The sequence below is a fragment of the Emys orbicularis genome, chromosome 3 (genome assembly GCF_028017835.1).
Source record: "Emys orbicularis isolate rEmyOrb1 chromosome 3, rEmyOrb1.hap1, whole genome shotgun sequence".
NCBI classification, from domain to species: domain Eukaryota; kingdom Metazoa; phylum Chordata; order Testudines; family Emydidae; genus Emys; species Emys orbicularis.
The window spans coordinates 108,588,136-108,600,709 of NC_088685.1; the positions used below are offsets into that span (position 1 = coordinate 108,588,136).

Genomic DNA, 12,574 nt, shown 5'->3' on the forward strand with positions numbered 1-12,574 from the left:
ATAAGTTTAAGTTTTTTTACCGGTAGACGCAAGACAGCATTTCTTAACTGCTGCATTATGTAATTACTGAACCATATGTTATTACACTGCATCATACATATTTTTCTCAGCATTTTTGTTTAAATGCTTTCAGGAAAAGAGTGCTCTTTCAAATCATACTCGTTCAATGCTGCTTTCTGAAGAAATGAAACTAGCAGCAGAAAAACAGCTTGTTTTGGCCTCCTTAAAAACTTTGCCCAAAAGGTAAGCAGGTCTCAAGATTTTCAAAATGCTGGTGATAATTCCAAAACCACATAGAAAATAGTACCCAAAACGCAGTGATTAATAAAGGTGACAGAATACATTGTAGGAAACAGCACACAAAACTGCAGATCTTTGTGGTCATGTCAGGTGGCTTTTAGCACACTAACAACTTGATGGAGCTCAACTTTGTCCATTAGTTCTAAATAATTACTACATAGGTTCCCTCTCAAAGCTGTGCTGCTCGTCCTCCCGTGTTGGAAGGAGCAAGTCCACGAACTGGCATGCAGAAGATATGTCTGGCCCATGCAAAGTCCTCCATTTAACTGACACCACTTGGGCGTAATCTTGGGGAGGGAACTGAAACTTGAGGTTGGGTAGAAATTTGGTGTTCTGCATGAGGGTGTGACCAGAAATACTAGTTTCCCACTCTAGATTCTTGGGCCCAGATTGGCCTGAAGAGATCTTAGAGATTCTTAGAGATTTGGGGCCCCAGATCAGCTGATCTGGTCTTAAGCCATCACCCTGAAGTTCAAAGATATGGAGAACAAGAAACTAGAGAGGCTCTCCCATAATGCAGCATACCACCATGCTGCTGGTCCAGCCATAAAATGGGAACCTTGTAGAGCCATTTCACGCTAAGCCTGGATAGGGGGCTAATGACAAAACTTCGAAGTCTAGAGTTGTACTTTTCATTGGCTAAACCTACTTAGGGAGAAGATCCTGAAAATTCATTTTCTTTTGTGGACTTACAAAGAAGAAATTAATTTGTTCTTTACATATATTGAGATTGTAAATTTAAAATCTTTTCATCACAGAGCAAACGAGGGCACAGAGGAATATTTTTCCTATCACCAGTGCTGCTAAGACATAGCGTAAAAATAAACACAAAAAAGTGCAAATGGCTGACCTGTAGGTGTTTGGAACTCAGTGATCTCAATAGGCAGTAGGCGATTAAGGTTCATTTTCTCACAGAAGTGGTGGCCTTCAGGAGGCACGGAATAGAATAATACAAGTTGCTGTAAATGTATTTACAAAACACAGCACTGCATGTCTATTCAGTGTAACTGAGGTTTAGACAGGTATTTTCATACCCTAATGTTTTATTTCTGCATTAAAGTAAAAAAGAAAGAATCTTTAAAGGATATACTGCCTGAGTTTTTGCTTTTCCTTCTGTAGAAAGAATGTGACTGGAAGCAGATCCGACCCTGTGTTACCTTACAAACACTGTCAGCGTGTCTACCAAAAACACAGCAGTTTTGCATATCCACTTGTGCCATACCTGGTTTTGATATCATCCAGGATTCCTGCATATGAGGTATGAATTTCTTCTAAGTTCTCTCTTTTTTGAATAGTTTGGGTTCTGTGTACCCAAACTACATCCGGGGGATGTTCCTGAGACAGCAATCTGTTCATCCTTCTCTGCAAAGAAAGCATCCTTCCTGGAGTCTACTGTAGCCTCAATCCTGCAAATACTTATACGTGTGCTTAATTTTGCTCACGAGTAGTCGCATTAAGTGTTTACAGGATTAGGGTCTCAGCGAAAGCGCACCGTAAAGTGAAGAAAAACAAAGGAAAGCATAAGATTAAAATGACAGTAAAGTAATATTATGGGCCTAAATCAGTGGTTCTCAATAGGGGGGCGTGGAGGAATGTTCAGGGTGTGTGCAGCAGGGCCGGAGCTAGCCCCCACAGGGGGTGGGGAGAGAGCACCACACTTCCAGCCCCACTCCACCCCCAGATCAGCTCCGCCTCCAACCCCATTCAGCCCCCAATCCTGCTCTGCCCTCACTCCCTCTCTGCCTGCAGACCAGCTCTGCCCCTAGCCCCAGCTCCTCATCCATCCCCATTCTGCCACTAGCTCTGCCTTCAGCCCAAGCTCTGTGCGGAAGAAGCCTTGACTGTCCAGTAATGGGGGGAGGGGCACGGACAGATTCCATTACTGGTAAGGGGCGGGGTGGTTTGAGCACCACAGGCCTAGATGAATCTCTAATGCAGAAATTTAGAGTTTAATATGAAACTGTATTAAAAAAATGCTGTCTGTGCGCATGTTTGGGGAGCTGCACATTTTTTAATACACTGGTACTATGTCATTTGAAGTAAAAAAAACCCAAATCATATGGTTTAAGTACTCATTTGTGTAAGACGTTCAGTGTTATAGCTAATCAAAGAAAAGTCCAGGATGTACACTTCAAAAACAGCCCATCCTGTATATTTATTTAAAAAGTTGAATACAATCTGAGTTTCAGTAAAGCATCAGTGGGAAATAAGTAGGAAGCTAAGCTGACCACCCAACCAGTGTTTTGTTGTTTCATGGTAAAGGTTATGACCCTGATCCTAAAAATCACTGTGTGTGGATGCACAGCTGCATCTGTATAGGACACAATTAACTTCATTGGGGGTTCACGAGGAGTGCCAGGCTGCTCACGCACAACGAATTGCAGGGGTGGCCTAGCTGATAAAGGTTGTTAGAGAGATCATCTCATATCCATTGGCATTATGGGGCTATAGGACAAAGCTGAATAAAAAATTTCTATGTGTAATTAATTACTGTGTAAAATAATAATATGATGTGATGCATTCTACAAATGAATATTGAATTAAGAATTATATTTTTTCTCATGGAATTACATTTTGAGAAAAGCAGGATTTATTTATTGAAGGTATGAACTAATTTATTTCTGTAGATGGTGCTGGACAGCATCAAACCTGGGGTGATTCCTGTGTTGTATGAACATTGCGGAATGACATTGGAAGGCCTCCTTTTTTACATAGAAAAGGCTCTGGATGGCCGAAAAGCAAAGAGTATAGGGATTTTTAGCGATGGAAACTCCAGAGAGATCAATTTACTTCAAGGTAGGGGCAGAGAAAAACAGAGAAACTAACTGGGAACATGTCAATGCCATATCATGTTTAGGTATTCCAAAAGGGGAAACAGCATGAAAATAAAAAGTTAATCAAGCTAGCAAATTGGTCACTGATCCAACTGTAATTTGTTTCTGGCAGGTAGACCTCTGTACCTTCCATTGTAATCAGTAGGACTCACCACAGGAGCGGGGGCTGCCTGGATGTAAAAGCTTGTAGGATCAAGGGCTTGGTAATTAGTTAAAACCCAGAGAAAATATGACAAAAAGAGATGGTAGAGCCATCTCTGCTGTCATAAAAAAGGAGATTGGACACATGATGCTAGTCCAAAGTAGCTAAAGGTCTGACCATGAGGTTAAATAAGGGATAAAAGGAAGACGAGAAAGAGAGAAACAAGCCGACACAGAGGCGCAAAGAAAAAAGTAATAGCCAGAAGAGAGAATACATGGTACAGAGAAAATAAATTGAGAAGGGGGAACAGAGAGAGAGAGAGAAAAAAAAGTTACTAAAGAAATGGAAGACAAGAAATCGCTCAGTTTTGAAAGTTAGCACATTGCCCTTAAAAAAGAGATTTGAGGGAAGTCTGTGTTAAGTCTTGGGAAGGGAAGTAATGATATGAGTACAGGAGGGAAGAATTTTGAGCAGAATGAAAACCCTCATGGAAATTTTATTTCTTTCATTGACTTTTATTTAAATGTTTTTCAGGCTGCAGAATCAGTATTGAGAACATTCTGAGTCCTGAAGTGAGAGAATTTTGGGAGAAGCTAGGTTGTGTAATGTCTCCAGAGGAAGGTGGTTATGTGGACATCTTTGTTCCTCTGGCAGCATCAGGTCAGTTTTGTTTGGATGTCTGTCATAATGGAGAATCTCCCACTCCATTGCATCCTGTCCCTGAGTGGGGCTTGTTGAAATTGAGGTTGGCAGAAAATTGGGTTCTTTCTGTGGAGAATTTTGACTTTTTGTTGAAAAAAATCTGAACACCGGAATAATTTTGCGGGAGTTGTAGTTTGGGTGCCTCTTGTCCCCATTCTCCTCTGTGGGCCAAGCCTGAGCTAGACAACATCTCTCATGATCCACCACAGGTATGGGGCTTCTGTTATGCACGGAGGGATGACTGATGCATCATGGGACATATAGTCCAGCCAAGAAGCCTGGCATACAGAGAAGGGGGACATAGGGCATCCAAAGCTCGCATTAGACATAGTGGTGGATGAGGAGGACACAATTTAACGTCAAACCAAGCTAAAACATTACTTTTCAAATTGGTTCCACAAATCACATTTTTCAGAATAGAAATTTTTGACTTTGTCTGAAAGTTTTTGCTCTTTGCAGAAAAGTCAAAATTTTCCCTGGGGAGGGTGGGAGGGGAGGGGAGAAGAAACACTTTCAACCAGCTCTGTTTGGGGCAGGGAGTGTCTTTTTGTTCTGTGTTTGTACAGTACCTAGCACAATGGGGTCCTGCTCCATGACTAGAACTCATAGGTGCTATGATAATACAAATGATGAGTGTACAGAGTCCATTAGAAAGCAGAATAGTTTCACACAGCTGCTGAGCTTAGTAAAGAGGCAGATATATTCTATTTATCTCATTCTCTTCAATTACCTCAGTCTGTTTGGGAAATATTAAAGGTTGCTCTTGCAAGGTGCTGAGCAAGTCCAAAGACTTCTGAGCACCCACATCTGCCATTTGCTCAGCCTTGCAGGGTCGTCCCGGTAGCTGGCATCAAGCAGGTCATTACAAGAACTAAAGAATAGTATCCACTCCTATTTTGTTATTTTTCTTGTCTTGGAAGGAATAAGATGCACCTCAAAACTGGTGCATCTTTAGTTCATTCTATTCTTCTCAGGGAGCGCACAAACTCACAATATGTGTCTCTTCATTGACATTAGAATGAAACTGGAGTTATTTTCTTCATTAGGGATCTCACGCCAAAACCAACAACTTTTCTAGTTTTTTGTCCATGTTAGTGGATGTGATTGTTCCTTCACAGTGTCATTTTGTTAAGATACACAGGACATCTTTCATGCTGTTGGTAAATAGAGCAGAGTTTTCAGAATAATATGATAAAACCCATAAAAAGTACTGTTGATTCACAAAGACAACATTTTCATCTAGCCTTGAAAAAAAGTTTAGATTCCTTTTGGTTTCAGATGAATAATAGTAGTATGGAGAAAAAGAATTGGCTAGTGGCCTGTAGTGGCTGTGATATTTTAGTGATGTAAATAATACAGAATTTTATGAACTAGAAAAAAGAATGCATCTTTTCAGAGGCAGGGATGGAAGTCCTTTCCCAGCTGACTCAGCTAACTGGGGTGCTCTTCAGAACCCCCACAGGAATTGCAACTGGATCTTATCAGCACAGTAAGTACAGAAAGTTATTACACCCATTTATAAAGGGAGATATGTGGCACAACTGAGTCAGCATTTCCCAAGAGAAAAATGGTTTGTTTACAACTTAAAAATATAGAGACTTATTTTGCCCATAAGCAATGTAAGAATTATTTGATAAAAGCAAGAGAAAATTATTCTAAACCTGCTTTTGGAAAATGAGGGGTAGAAGTAGGTGTATAGAGGAAGGATGTTGGTATATGACCAATTTTAGATGGCTAGCATGGTTTACTAAAGACCCAGTGATATACTATAAAATCAGATCACAGATTTACATGATAGTGGTCTTCAAATACTTGAAAGGCTGCCATAAAAAGATGGAGAAAAGGTGTTTTCTCTTGCCACTGAGGTTCAAGATGCAATGGGTTCAAACTACAGAATAGCAATTTAGATTAAATCTCAGGAAAAACTTCCTAACTGTAAGACCAATAGGACAATAGAACAGACTGCCTAGAGAGGTTGTGGAACCTCCTTCAGCCTCCTTTTGAAAACCTCCAGTGGATAGCCATCTGTATTGGATGGTTTAGACGCAACAAATCCTGCATCTTGGCAGGGGATTAGATGACCCTTATGTTCCCTTCTAATCCTATAATTCTATAGGTTTATAACTTTGGCTACATTATTCTGCCATATTTTAAAAATTCCATTCCAGGAACAGCTAAGTATTGTTTGATGTAATACTATTTGTCTAACTGTCAGGTTAGCACAATGAAAGCCAGAGGCATCAAAGGGTAGGTGTCTCAAAGTATACATTGTGCAGAGAGAATGGATGGGAAGAGAGGATAGTCTGGTACAGCCACATCTATATTCAGATGCTTCAAGGTCCCTGTTTTGTGTGGACCATGTAATGCATGTAAAAGTGTAATTAGCAGAGGTTTCAGGTCCTGAATAAACCTGAATTTGCTAAATCCATTATGCTTTCAAAAGGGGATGTGTTTGACATTCTGTCACAGATCACTAAAAATCTATGCTTGGTATGATCTTCTGATTCAGCATCAGAAACTCCACTACCAACATCTTGTAGTTGCGGAAAGCCCTAGGTGTAATCAGGATACCAGAAACTCAGTCAGTCTCCTGTTGAAAGGGGTCCTGTTGTGTCAATTACATTTTATTGCAGTACTAATAAAAGTCAGAATTCTCCAGAACTATCTGAAATTTACAGCAGAGTAAACCAGGAAACACAATTAATTTGTCATGATACTGTGACCACTTTTGACCAGAGTGGTTAGCCAACATTTGGGAACTTGCATATTGTTTCCGATAGGAAGAGACATTGATGATGGAGTCAGGTATTTCTTTGATCCAGTCCTGTTTGTTTATTAAGAATGTACAAAGTCCTGTTTTCCTGAACATAGTAGGAATCAAACAGGAGAGAGTTTCTTTGGTCACGGTTCCAACTCTCTTTCAGGCAGTACTCTGCTCAAAAGCTCACACTTTCAGATATTTTTCTCAGTCTAATGCTATCCAGTCTTCTTAACTCCCTCTGTGTGTTTCTGCTGCAGACACACAGCTCTACCAAATCAATACCCAGCTCCTACATTGCTATATCAGTCTCCAAGGACACACCTGAGGCTACATGGTTTAACTTCTACTCAAGCCTTGCTGGGCGCCTGCATTTTGGGTTGTGGGTTCTATTATTTCAGCTAAATGTTCCATAAAGGAGCTTGATTATTCTTACACTTATACTGAATGAAGGACAATGGTTACATCTACCAGTTTCAGTGAGGTTTTGCCTAACACCCAGCATAAAAATATCAGTCCTTAGTGAATGGCTGGGAAAACAGAAGGATGGACCTCCCACCTCCACCTACTTCACTGAAGTAAAACTACAGACATGGCTCAGAATGACAGAGCTCCTGGAGGAGGCACTGAAATCTGTCCGGAAGCAGATGCGACCATATTTAAGTGAGCTGCAGAAGAGTATTAGTGACAGGATTATTGGTAAGATTGGTCATTTTTCCTTTTCTAAACACTTATAAAAGGGTAAGAAAAATACTTGAAATCCCCTCCCTCCCCAACTTTCATGGAAACATCACAACTTTAGAACTTGTCTCTTCCTTTCCCCGTTTCTCCTGTATCTATTTTGATGGGCAAACATTGTCTTCTGTGTCTGTGATGCACATTGTACATGACAAGTATTAAAAATAACTTACTGCAGAATGAATACTTCCAATGCTTGTGTCAGCTAACACAAAAGTGAAAACAAATGGGAGAGTTATCTGCATGATCAAAACAAAGAATGCTAAAAAAGTTACAGTTGTTTTTAATAAAGTATTATATCCATCAGCAAACTAGGTCATTTGGTAACACTGCTCTACAGCCAAAATGCTTCTGAAATAAATGTAGTCAAACTTTACTAATTCTGGGTCACTGAGAACGAAAATGATGCTTAAAATTGTTGATTGGCTCTAGTTTTCAAGATATGCTATTGGGTCAGTATATACGACCCTGGACTTGGGAATGGTGGAGGATAAGTGAGTTATAAAGGGAAGGGATCTCAATTTAAACCAGAAATGACTAAAATACATCTTTGACTGGATCTATGAATAAATCTATGACTGGGTTTGGACAGTACTTGCTTTTTAGGTAGAACAATGAATGATGCAATCTGAAGCTGGTATTGCGTCATACATGATATGAATTGCATCATATTATTCCTAGAAGTCCTGGATGATGCAATCATAACGAAGCTTACATCACTCTGCTGAACAAATTGCCCTATATCAGCTCTAGAAATCATACAGTGTCGTGCTCTCTTATTTGTCAGTGTTTGATTTTGCAAAGGGACACATTTCTGTTTAGCCAAAGTGAGCAGAGATGCCTCGTACTTGTGTGAACAGTGCAGATAACTTCTGCTATGTTTGTGGTGAAGTGACTTTTGCATCACAAAAGCGCAGTATAACCACTATGGTTAAGAAAGCCTATCACCTTTATTTTGGCTGCAAAACTGGAGATCAGGACAAGAGGTGGGCCCCACACATGCTGCAACACTTGTGCAACAAATCTTCGCCAGTGGTTGAACAGGAAAAGGAAATCTATGCCTTTTGCAATGCCAATGATTTGGAGAGAGCCAACAGATCATATCAGCAATTGTTACTTCTGCATGGTGCCTCCAGTTGGGAAAGGTGTGTCAAAGAAGAAAAAGTGGACTGTGCATTATCCAAACATTCCATCAGCTATACGCCCAGTACCCCACGGAGAAGGACTGCCGGTTCCTGATGCACCAGAATCATTCTCACTTGAGTCAGATGAGGAAGAGGAAGAGGATGAAACTTCTGGTCCTGAACCATCAATGTCACAGGACCCACATTTTCTCCCATCCTCCTCCTCTGAACCACACCTCATAACACAAGGTGAACTGAATGACCTTGTCAGGGATTTGGAACTACCCAAGAGTAAGGCAGAGCTGTTGGGCTCCAGACTACAGCAGTGGAATCTCCTGGCAGGTGATGTTAGGGTTTCCATGTTCCGTGACCGTCAAAAGGATCTTGTCCCATTCTTCTTCATGGAAGGTGATCTTATAGCCTGCAACAACATCGATGGTGTGATGGCAGCCCTCAACATGGTTCACGATTCACATGAGTGGAGACTGTTCATTGATTCATCAAAGACGAGTCTTAAAGCTGTTTTACTGCATAATGGCAATGTTTTGCCATCAATTCCAGTTGGTCATGCAGTCCATATGAAGGAAACCTATGACAACATGAAACAACTTTTGAGGTGCATAAACTATGACCAACATCAGTGGCAGCTTTGTGGCGATTTGAAGGTTGTTGCTCTCTTGCTTGGTCTGCAGACTGGATACACAAAGTACTGCTGTTTTCTCTGCGAATGGGATAGTCGTGCAAGAGATTCCCACTACATCAAGAAAGATTGGCCACTCCGACAGTCATTGGAGCCTGGGAGGAAAAGTGTTGAGCATCCACCACTTGTTGAATCAAGGAAGATTTTGTTACCACCCTTACACATCAAGCTGGGTCTGATGAAGAACTTTGACAAGGCCATTGACAAAACACAAGCAGCTTTCAAGTACCTCCGTGGAAAATTTCCAAGGTTAAGTGAAGCTAAGATAAAGGAAGGTGTCTTTGTTGGTCCTCAGATTCGTGAACTTCTTCGAGATGATGCATTTGACCATGCACTGCGTGGCAAGGAAAAGACGGCCTGGAAAGGCTTCCAGTTAGTGGCAATAAATTTTCTCGGAAACAACAAGGCAGACAACTACAGGTTGTTGGTGGAAAACCTCCTCAAGGCATACAAAAGCCTTGGTTGCAACATGTCACTAAAGATACATTTTTTGCACTCTCATCTAGATTTTTTTCCACCGAACTGCGGAGCAGTGAACGACGAGCACGGCGAGCGATTTCACCAGGACATTGCAACAATGGAGAAACGCTATCAGGGCAAATGGAGCCCATCAATGCTTGCAGACTATTGCTGGACAGTGACAAGAGATGCTCCATTTAATGAATACAAGAGACAAGCCAAGAAGCGCCGAGTAGACACTGAATAGGACTAAACTATGTACAGAATAGTTTTTTGCCTTTTGTTTCATAATAAATTTTATTTATATAACCCTTTTGCTGATTTTTAAAGTGTTACATAAACAGGACAGGTGAAATATTATAACCATAAACACATGAAAAGACCTAGGTTTACAATTTATGATTAAAACTCTACTATCTACACAATATACATAGACATAAAATGTAAAAACTTAAATATCTTAGAAACAGTAGCCAATCAGTTGTTTTAATTGTCATATTTGAATTCAGCACATCAAAATACATAATAAATAGCACATTTTATCTCTGAAGCAGACGACTTCTCAAAAATTGTAGACCAGTGTAATAAGTGTGATTGTCCAAATATATGGCCTCTGCACTTGCATTAAGATGCTCAGACCAGGAACCATTGCATGCAGTTTGCCTAGCTTAGGCCCCTTCTGTATCAATGCACATGTACTACGAACCAAGACTTTGCCCAAGAAAAGCCTTATCAGAATGAATGCTCAAAAACCAGAGCATTGTGGGGAGCTGTAGATGTTATATTGGAAGAACTCCAGTTACTGATAGAGCAACCTAGTTTTCTCCTAAAGATATGTCTTTCAGCACACACTATTTTCAGAAACTATCAAGCAGTAAACTATCTCCATGAAGAGGGTACGGTTATGTTAAATGTGTCTAGAAAATCTCTCTCAAAGTTGTTTTCTGACCCCAATCTCTGTGTTTAGACAATATCCTTTAAACCTGCCATACTGGCAGGACCGGCACTTCCATTTAGGTGACCTAGGCGGTTGCCTAGGGCACCAGGATTGGGGGGGTGGGGTGGCATTTTGCCGCCCTCGGCAGCAATTCAGCGGCGGGGGGTCCTTCTGCGCTCCGGGTCTTCGGCGGCAATTCTGCAGCGGGTCTTTCACTCGCTCCGGGACCCCCCGCCGAAGTGCCCCGAAGACCGGGAGCACGGAAGGACCCCCCCCCCCCGTCGCTGAATTGCCGCCGCCGACCGGGAGCGCAGAAGGACCCCCGCCTAGGGCGCCAAAAACTCTGGCGCCGCTCCTGCATACAGGCCCGCCGACGGGGGGAGGGTGGGAAGGGGCAAAGGGGGCAATTGCTGCTCTTGATAGCAGCGGCCAGGAGCCCCAGGCCCTTTTAAATTGTCCAGGCGGGCCGCAGGGCTCCTAGGCACGGGCAGGGTGGTTCCGGCAGCGGCAAAGGCAGCCGGGCGGGCATGTGGAAGCCCTGGCCGTGCTGGAAGAATGTGCAGTGCAGCAGGTAGCAGCTTGCTGGGCACCAACCAGCGCAGGTGCAGCCTGCCCTGCACGATGTGCCGCAGCAACCCATTGACTGTTCTGCCCTGGGGCCCGGAATTGCTGTCGGCAGGCCTGCTGCCATAGGTCTGAGATTTCCCTATACTGGCATACCACCAAGGAAATGACTCTGCTTGACTCTGATCTCAGGCTGAGTTTGCAGGGCTAGCAGTAAAAAATATATATTTTTAAATCCAGAAAGTGAGCACATTTGCTATCGTGTGACAGACAAAATTGTGGGACCTGGCCATGCCATGTCTAGAGTGCTTTTTCAGAGCAGACACACACTTTGACCTTGCCTATACCGGATTTGTCTTTAAGGCATTGGTGCAGCTACATCATTGTAGGTAGACTAGTGGCTAAAAACCTCAGCGTAGACAAGTTCCCTTTTGTTTGAATGCCCAACAAAATGTCAGCCTGCATGTGCGGTTGCCTATTTCTCTGACTAGAATATAGTGACTATTGTTGATGATTATCAGGCAAGCTTACAGTATCTGTTTGAAGGACTAACTTACAATTAATGATCTTGTATTTTCAGGTCAGGTTATGTTTGATGCCGTGAGCAGAGCTAAAGTACATACTAATCAAGAAACAGCCCAGACTTTCACTGATGGATTAGCTGAACTGTCAAAAAGAAGCTTTGTAAGTAAAATTGCTAGCTTTTTAATAGTCAAATGAAGTGGTATTTAAGGTTATTTGCAGATCTCTTCCCATTTCAATGACTGTTGTACTAGGCTTGATGAATATTTATTTGAGGCTTTTTTTAAGTTCAGATACCTATTGACATGCTGGATCAGCTCACAAATACATAGGTAGGTGACGATCCATAACTCTGAACAGGGTAGTTGCGTGGACACTGCATGCTTTTTCCTGGTTTGGAGTCCAAATTAGCAACGGGTCCTTTAAGAGTGGATGCTGAATGGGAAAACTACTGGCACAGTGCTTCAGATTTTCCTGGTCAATCAGCCACTCCAATTAAGTATGAGGATCAAAATACTGGAAGGAGCAACGTTGGAGCCCGTATCTCCCAATACTAAAAGAAGCCATTCTGCACTGGCGAGAGAACACAGCATGGAGAACAGGAGAGGGATTCCTACTGAGGACAATTCTGAGCATTGTTCTGAGTGAATAGAGGTCATGATGGTGTGATGGATTCCCCAGAATGCAACCTGGAACTGGGGTACCACTGAGCCCTCTGGCTTACCAACACGGGATCCCTCGCACACTGTAATGCTGTGAAAAACTGCAAACCTCTCCAGGTACTGCACTTACAC

The 12,574-nt window shown here is 42.1% G+C and overlaps 1 protein-coding gene across 1 annotated transcript in view; it reads left to right on the top strand.

Annotated features, from left to right (window-relative positions):
- Positions 1-12,574, top strand: part of ECT2L (epithelial cell transforming 2 like) — a 54,854-nt gene that overhangs the window by 18,948 nt on the left and 23,332 nt on the right. Inside the window, exons 6-12 of the mRNA XM_065402083.1 lie at positions 134-243; positions 1,420-1,558; positions 2,928-3,096; positions 3,811-3,936; positions 5,375-5,467; positions 7,253-7,435; positions 11,839-11,942. Coding sequence (XP_065258155.1) covers positions 134-243; positions 1,420-1,558; positions 2,928-3,096; positions 3,811-3,936; positions 5,375-5,467; positions 7,253-7,435; positions 11,839-11,942 — 924 coding nt within the window. The remainder of the gene's footprint in view (positions 1-133; positions 244-1,419; positions 1,559-2,927; positions 3,097-3,810; positions 3,937-5,374; positions 5,468-7,252; positions 7,436-11,838; positions 11,943-12,574) is intronic.